At 50.0% G+C, this 8,725-nt stretch overlaps 1 protein-coding gene across 1 annotated transcript; it reads left to right on the forward strand.

The window, feature by feature from the left end:
• The first annotated feature begins 3,788 nt into the window (after window positions 1-3,788).
• On the forward strand, window positions 3,789-8,122 carry LOC138120261 (melanin-concentrating hormone receptor 1-like). The gene is made up of 2 exons (XM_069032766.1): window positions 3,789-3,863; window positions 7,074-8,122. The coding sequence occupies exons 1-2, from the start codon at window positions 3,806-3,808 to the stop codon at window positions 8,120-8,122; spliced, it is 1,107 nt and encodes a 368-aa protein (XP_068888867.1). The 5' UTR covers window positions 3,789-3,805.
• The last annotated feature ends 603 nt before the right edge of the window (window positions 8,123-8,725 follow it).

Here is an 8,725-nt window from a genome sequence, read left to right on the forward strand (position 1 = left end):
AGTAGCACTGACCTAAATCACGTCAGGCACCAACACAACATCAGCTTCTTTCCAACCAACTAGACCATACATACAGCTGTGCACACCTGGATCAATGACAGCAGCACCTGAGTCACTGCCAAGCTGCCTTCACAAACCTACTCCTCCAGCCATTTTGAGTTTTCTGTGTTAAGGTTTTTCTTTCAATCAGATCATCACATTCAGTACACATCCCTCTGTGAAGATACAAAAGTTGTGCTGAGATAGACATTGCAGGAAGATGGATAAGGTGCTGCCTAAGCCAGGGCTGTTGTAGAGAGAATTGCTGTCAATTTCTGACCTCAAGCTCAGCATGTGGCTTTAGGGAAATATATTTAAGTTTGCTATCACTTCTCATCTACCGGGAAGGAAAACGTAATGTGGCAAAGACCCACTTTCCAGAATTAAGGGAGGTAAAATGGGACAGCAGTTGGAAGCTACTTTACCAATCTTGCTGTAAAGAAGGGAGACTGATATGCAGCTGTCAGACAAAGACAGCACTCAGCCAGTATGGGGGGTTGATGCACCATGTCTGACACATCCTGAGTGAGATCATCCCTATCCCTAAGGCCACTACAAGGACAAAACTTCACCCATTAGGCTACTTGATCAATATAATCACAGACAAAGAGCTAAGCAATAAAAATGCAGAGGCCCATTCTGTATGTCTGGAGTCGAGAGTAAGGAGAGCAGTGAGGTCGAAGGGAGGATTTGCAACTTGGCTCTTAGCGAAGGCCCTTCTCTCCAGAGTGCAAATCAGAGCAGCAGCCAGGTGCTAAATAAATATTTAGCAAATGAGAAAGTCTCCATTTAATGAGAAATTATTTGGTGAAACCAGCTGGGGAAATGGTTTCAGTAGCACGGTAACAGAAGCTGGCGCTGCTCTCTGCCCCACGGGATGCTGTGGTTCCACTTGTGTTGCGTAAGTCAGGATCTCCAGCTGGGACAGGCACAGGAAATATAACTCATTACTGAAATGCAAGAGCCTTTCAGGGTTAAACCACTCTTAGACCAGCCAGATTCATTCCCTGGTTGCAGAATTTGCCTAGCAGCAGCTTTGGATGATTACTATCTTTCTTCATAAGAGCAACGCTGCAGACAGGATGGTCTAAGTGTAGTGGGGATGCCAAGTTTGTAGGAAGAAGAAATTTTTCTTTCTTTTATGTTCAAGGGCTGAGCTTCATTTCCTCACTTTTATCTACATCATTAGGCTGTCGAGATGGCAGTTCCCTGCCTAAACGTTAATTACTACATCTCTCTTTTAAGGGGTGTTTTCAAGGGGTTAGTGCCTCTATCTTCCTTGTAATTACATGCAGTGGGTTAGTACAACTCATTGGCTATAGCCCAAGGTCCCTTGAGAGCTCATCCCCGCTGCAGTTTCCAGCAGATGAACACTCACAGAACCAGTCCTTCAGAGAGCTGCTGTCTTCAAGCATTCAGCCAGATAATGAGCCGATTACTGTGCCTGCTCCTGCTGCCGACGGCGAGCTGTGTGCACAGACAGGCTGCACATCACCAGTTGCTGCAGCTAATATTCCTCCCTTCTCTCTATCCCTTCAACTCGGCAAAACTCTGTACAACCAGTCCCTCCCCAGGGCAAGAACTTCCACAGATTATTGACAGAGCAAAAAAAGGGAAAACCAAACCTTGTCAAAGCCTGAGTATAAAAGCCCAGTAATAAAACAGTGACACAGCCGTGGTGGTGAGGCAAATCTCAGATGCTGAGGATGGCTTTGACATGTCGGCTGTGACACGTGTGCATCAGGGGCAGAGCTGCTGTGGGGTTTTATGCCTCTACAGCTGAGAAGAAGGAATTACAGCTTCCTCATGTGAGGCGTTTCTAAGTGAACAGCAATGGTTGAGATCGAAAATTAAAAATAAAGTTGTGCTTTGGAACAACTGCTACATTTAAATGTCAGATTCTTTCTTTGAAAGCTATAAGATAGCTTGTTCCTCTCCAGGGAAAGTGAGTAGGAGCTTGCTATGCAGGGAAAATGTTTGGAATAGCATCTGCCTACCAGTTTCCCATGCAAACACTCCTAATCCATATTTCAAGCCTGGATAAAGCTAAATTACCTGAAGGCAGTCTCTGCAGAGGACAGCACCCTGTACACAACACTCCATCACCCGCACACAAACCACTGCTTGCTTTGCAGCAGTAACCCCAGACAGACTAACACTAACTTTCACCCAAGATGTAAAAGAAAGAGTTTTAAAAGAAAATATTAGCTGGGAAACACCGCTTTTTCACAAGCTGTACATGTTCAAAACTTAGATACCGCAGATACCCTGCCACGGAAAAAAACTCACGGGCAAATCACTGACTGAGGCAACTCCAGAGACTCAACAAAAACCTTACAGCAGATTGGCCTCAGACAGATTGGCCTCAGCCTGTCTCTGGCTTCTAAGAGCTGTGATGCCAGGGCAAAATGTGCTCCAGGTTTCTGTCTGCTGCTGGTCCACTAGAGGACAACCTAATAATGATGAACTCCTTTGGGTTACACAGAAATGGCCCGTAGTGAAAACGCTGCTGCCAAATCTGGCTGACAGCCCATGCTGGGATCGCTGCTCTGTGTGTGCTGGGCCTCCCTTTTACTGGTACAGATTGATTCCTACAGACTTATGAAGCTCCAAAAAATGCCTCCTACAGTTGATGCCAGCCTTTGCAACTACAGAGAGAAAGAGACAGGAGCAAGGGAGATTTCCAGACAGACATAGGCAGTTTTTATAAAGCAAATCAAGTCCTCTACACTGTGCTCTGCCACAGAGAAAACCCTGCCTGTTGCTGCCAGATTTCTCACAGTCTTCTGACATGATATCATGTCTTTTCAGTGCAGGAAGTGCTCTGAGGTACAGAATGATCTGTTTGCCTTGGTAACATGTGATTTATCAAATCATAATGGAGGAACCTATCTCATGTATAAACAGTGGCCAAGACCACTACAAAATAAGCACATCAGCTCAAAGCCACAGAAAAGAACAGGCTACTGCTCTGGCAAGGCAAAGAAAAAGAGTAAAACAGCTTCTCAAAACCCGAGGGAGTCCTTGCTTAGTATTTTTAAGGCAAATAGAAGATGAATAAAATCTGAGCTAGCAATAGAGCTAATTTCTGGAGCTAGGAAGCAAATGAGCTGTGGCAAGAAGCAGAACAGCAGAAAACAGCAGAGAATTAATTGCAAGTGAAGTGTCTCAGGTTAGAATTGAAGTTAGAGGGGTCAGCGTGTCAAAGCAACAGTTTTCAGTGGGTAATTTGCTTCCTTAACATTCCTCAGCCACACCGGGGCTGTGCCTATGACTCGGGGATGAAAAGTGCGTCTGTAAAGAGAGAAAAATACACACCGAAGGCAGATCAGAGCTACCTAAAAGGCAAAAATCTGATACTCCTCCCGACGCCGGCGAGCGCAGGCTGGCTGTGACCGGGAGGGCGCAGATCCAGCCATCCCCTCGGGCTGTGATGTGAAGGGGCACTCCCAGCCCCCCGTCGGCCCCGCTCCATCCCCTCCCACCGGCGGCGGCGAGGGATGCTCGCCCCCGGTGTGTCTGCCCGAGTCAGCTGCTCTTGATGTCAGAACTTGCTCCGGGCTCGGCGGGGCGGCAGCGGAACCGAGCGCAGCCGGGGCTCAGCCGCTGCTCGCCGGCTGCGGGAGGGCTCCTTCCTCCCGCATCCCGCCGGGAAAGCGCGGGGGCCCAGCCCATCCCATCCCATCCTAGCCCATCCCATCCCACCGCGGAGCCGCCGAGGCAACTTGCCCAACTTTTTCCATCCCTGCTGCCGGCACTCGCTGCCATGGCCCCCGGCAACTCTTCCCGCAACTTCTCGGCGCCGGAGGCTCGGAACGGCTCAGGTGAGCGGGGCTGCGCGGGCCGGGCGCTCAGCGGGGCTGGGGGCGATGGGGAGGGGGGGGGGATGATGGGGGGCTGAGGCGGGCACCCCCCGCACCCCACCGTGGCCGTGCCGCCTTCAGCACCCGCGGCCGGACAGCGCCGGGCGGGACGGGCTGAGGCCCCCGGGGTGCGGGACCCTCTCGGGCACCGCACAGCGCTCAGAGCCCGGCCCCAGCCGCTACCTGTTGGCTGCCAGGCAGCAGAACTCCAGCAGCCCGCAGGTCCTGGCTGTTGGGAAGGGAGGAACCAGCCCGGCTAGACAGGGAGGGAAGCGAAGAGAAGATGAGATAGGGCTGGAGAGGGATGCAGAGATCCTCGCCTGTCTCCCGTTTTCTCCACACTGCCCTGTTTTCAAATCGATAGTTTAGGGTCAGGCAGGCCAGTTCTCAGTGGTGAAAGTTAGTGAAACTCTTCAGCAGAAGGTGGTTTATACGTGGTCTTTGACTCTGCACCAGCAGAGTCCTTTAGAACCCAAAAATGTGCCTTAGGTACTTCCTTCTGAAATGCAGCGAAGATGAAGTCTCTTATGTATCAGGGCATGGCTTAGAACTACAACCACCTTAGAAAAAAAAAAATTAGCCCAGCCCTCATTCAGTTCACATCGTGCAGCCACTTTGGGACTTTAAGAAAAGCTATCAGGGCAGCCACAGCAAGGACAAATCAATGCCTGAAGTAGCTGCTTCAATACAAAATATATTCACTTGGATATGCACAAAAGCAGCACTGAAAATTCAGATTCAATGATGTCTCAAGATGAAAGAGACTTCAGAACAGAGAGAACTTTTGAGTATTTGATAGATGTGCTCTTCTGACACCAGCCTATAAAACACACATGAACTACAGCTTCAAATTAGTGCAGCTGATAATTCTTGAAAGCCCTGCTTGTACAGACACCATCAGCAGGACAGATGCCACAGCACTGCACAGGCCACCTCTCTCACAAAGCCTCTGGGCATGCACACATCCTGCTTTGAGGCCAGCGGAGCTCATCCAAACGTTACGGAGTCACCATGAGCACTGTATCGATTATACAGCAGGAAAAGGACATTTTGTCCCAATTTCCAGCTAACCTTGTGCCATTTGTGTTTCACTCAAACAATCCTTTCCCACCACACTCATAAAGTTTGTGGTTGAAAGAAAGGAGATCAGAATTCATGCAGCTACATGCAGAACAGCAGGACCAGAGTCATCACCTTCCAGCATTGAGGAGGTGTGAGATCTGTTTGGATGCTCAAGGGATGCACAGGTTGGATGCTCGAGAGTGTCAGGTTTCAAAAGGGTGCTGATGGCCGCAGGTTTTCTACTAAAAATCATAACAGGGGACATTTCCTTGCATCAATGAGTCACCAGGAGGAACAGGAATCACTTAAACCCCCACACATGGTCCAGACAAGGCTGTCTCATCAGCTAAGCCTGACTTCCACCTTCAGACCCCAGCCAGTTCTCCTGTGCCTCACTGGTTGCTTTCTGACACCTGCAGAGAGGCTTCCCATTAAAAGGTGCAGCAACTGCTTTACTGTGTTCTGGCATTGGCCCTGGACTTGTTCATGCCTAAGCTGGCTGCTTCCTAATGCCAGAAGGGCTGAGCAGCTCATCATGGCCCACTTTTAAGAGCACTGAAATACAGCACAGACATTTCCAGCCACAGGCCAGCAGTGTAGCCCCAGCTATCTTGCCAACTCCATCAAACTTCTCTGTCACACCAAAATAAATGTGGAGAAGTTTGTACTCGAGAATTTGAGAGGTCAAAGTCAGCAAGTACCACTTCAGCAAACAGACACCGCTTTGGCAAAGACCACACCTGTAAGTATCTGTTATTTCACTTAATCTCATTTTCAAGATTTCCCTAGGTTCTGTTGGAGGAGGCTTCCCCACTTCTGCTGCTAAGGGGATCCAATTGCTCAGTGACTGAAAGCATTTCCAATTAACAGCACATTGAATCATCTGCAATTCAATGAAAGGCAGCCTAGGCTTCGGGGCTGTCACACACAGTCCTTGTAACAGCCACATAAATAACTCACGCAAAACCTTTTCCTAGAAAAAACCCCGCCAGGTCCCATAGGAGAGGAGTAATGAGATGAAATGAGATTTGCCTCAGCTAAGAAGGGCTATTTTAGACTCCAGCACATGGGAACCCTGCAGAACAGAGAGCACCACCATCACTTCGACACCACCTCCCATGCCCAAGAGCTTGTGGCTTCAAAATGTGATTTTTCACCCAGGTGAGGGACAAGGCCAATGTGAATTTGGTTATGTTTGGGCCTCCCACCCCAAAGAGGGACAGTCAAGCTTTGGCATGGATAAGCTAAGTGTTATCAGGCAAGAATTTTGCCTTGGAAATCCACCCACATCCAAAACTCAAGGAGAGCAGCTTTAAGCTGTTTTTCTCCTAGGACAATCCCTGTTGAAGGGCCCCTCTGAAACACACTCCCAATCCCTGTTAGGCCACACACTTGGATTTCTTTGTAGGAAAGAACCTAGAGAAAGAGAGAGAGGCAGGGAAGGAAGATGGAAAGGAGAACGTTCTCTGGCCTGACCTTGACAAGAGAACAGAGGGACAGCCAGGGCACAGTCCCAGATCTCACGATACAGATGAGCATGAGCTGTCTGCCTGCATGGTCAATGAACTCTGTGTCTCATACCATACAACTGATAAACTACCCAACAGATGAACTGAAGCTTTCTGACAGCAGCTTGAGCATTGACTTTATCCAGATTTTGGCACCCACAGAAAGGTTTTACTTCTCCAGTGTGCAAAGCACCAGCTGCCTCACCCACTCCCCTCAAAAACAGCTAAAAACACTTCACTCCATGGAATAAAAGTTACTCTCAACTCTGTCAGGTGCTGGTGAATACAGAGACATGCCAGCCAGAGGTTAGTCCTTCAAAAAAAGGGCTGGGAATTGCAGAGCAGGACAGAAGCACATCAGGAGAGCTGAGGAAAGATGCCTACGCACGGCTAGGTTTGGGTGGCGTACTGCATGTACTGAGGCAGAGAAGGAAGTGCCAAATCCCCAGCTAAGCCTCTCCAAGTGCTGCAAAGGGTATTAAAAATCATTCCAAGCTATGTCTTTCATGGGGATGGGTCCATCTGCAGGACAGGACAAGCACACAGAGTTGTAAAGAGGTCATCTCTGGGTTGCACTCACTGCTTTGGTTTGTTTTGGCAGTAGCAGAGAAGCCAGCACCACACACCAACGTGATCATGCCCAGTCTCTTCAGCATCATCTGCTTCCTGGGCATCGTGGGGAACCTCATTGTGATCTACACTATCGTCAAGAAGAAGAAGCTGAGATGCAAACAGACCGTGCCTGATATTTTCATCTTCAACCTCTCCATCGTGGATCTCCTCTTCCTCTTGGGCATGCCTTTTCTCATCCACCAGCTCTTAGGCAACGGCTCGTGGTACTTTGGAGCTCCCCTGTGCACCATCATCACCGCCCTGGACACAAACAGCCAGATCACCAGCACCAACATCCTCACAGTGATGACACTGGATCGTTACCTGGCCACCGTCTACCCCCTCAAATCCACCTACGTTCGGACGCCGTGTGTTGCGGCTCTCGTCATCTGCCTGGTGTGGCTCCTGTCCTTCCTGACCATCATTCCCGTGTGGATGTACGCAGGCCTCATGCCCCTGGAGGACGGGACTGTGCGCTGTGCTCTCCTGCTGCCCAACCCAGAGACTGACATCTACTGGTTCACCCTCTACCAGTTCATGCTGGCCTTTGCTGTGCCCCTGGTCATCATCTGCGTGGTCTATTTTAAGATCCTCCAGCACATGGCCACCACCGTGGTGCCGCTGCCCCAGAGGAGTCTCCGGGTGCGTACGAAGAAGGTCACCCGCATGGCAGTCGCCATCTGTTCCGCCTTCTTTATTTGCTGGGCTCCCTTCTACATCCTCCAGCTGGTTCACCTGGGCATCGACACCCCATCCATGGCCTTCTTTTACGCCTACAACTTTGCCATTAGCTTGGGCTACGCCAACAGCTGCCTCAACCCCTTCCTCTACATCGCCCTCAGCGAGACCTTCAAGCGCCAGTTCCTGGTGGCCATTCGCCCTGCCAAAGAGCCCTGTCGCAACAGCAGCTCTGCCAACAACAACAGCATGACAGAGGCCAGTGTGTGCCTGAAGCTGGCGCCAGAATCCACCCAGCAGACTCAGTTTCTGGAGGACTTCTCCCCACGCTCGCTGCCAGTGACTGTAGCTGTTCACTAGGGCGCTCTGAAGGGAGGGCAGCAGAAAGCCTTTGGATCTGTGAGTTGATGGAGGAGCAGCAGCTGCAGGCAGGTCTTAGAGAAGCCTGTGGACTGCAAACTTCCAGCTCCAAAAGTCCAGGTGCCTCTCTCCCATTGCTCTGCTCCCGTGCTGCTCCCAGCCTATGAGATGTTCTGTGCTGCTGCTTTTCACCCTGGACAGGAGGACTCTGCCACCACTGGGCCTCCAAAGAGGATGAATGGAAAAGAGAGAAAGGACAAAAAGAGGATTTCCAGGGGGAATATTCACCCTGGAAGAGTAAAACCTCTATCAACATTGCCCAACAATTCCTCACCTCCTGGCCCGACCAGGGTTCCTAAGCAGCTTGTCAACATAGAGCTTCTTCATTCAAAACTTGAACCTTTGAACCACAATACCATATTTATTTTTTTTTTATAAGTAGTCTGCAGACTTTGCTGTTTGTGCTGATGTCCTAGAAGCACACAGCAGAGAGATCCTGGGGACAGAAGTCTCACCCAGCCCTGTTGCTTGGCCTTTCAGTCTGGCCCCGTCTGCCTCCAGTGCACTGTGTTGTTTGGCAACCAAAACATTTCAAGAACTGGC

This window comes from Aphelocoma coerulescens, chromosome 18 (assembly GCF_041296385.1).
Source record: "Aphelocoma coerulescens isolate FSJ_1873_10779 chromosome 18, UR_Acoe_1.0, whole genome shotgun sequence".
Classification (NCBI taxonomy): Eukaryota; Metazoa; Chordata; class Aves; order Passeriformes; family Corvidae; genus Aphelocoma; species Aphelocoma coerulescens.

Excerpts from the sequence above, each read along its gene's own strand:
- LOC138120261 (XM_069032766.1), top strand. The coding sequence starts at position 3,806 with ATGGCCCCCGGCAACTCTTCCCGCAACTTCTCGGCGCCGGAGGCTCGG. Across the intron at positions 3,864-7,073 it reads GGAGGCTCGGAACGGCTCAG|TAGCAGAGAAGCCAGCACCA; the intron begins GTGAGCGGGGCT and ends TTGTTTTGGCAG.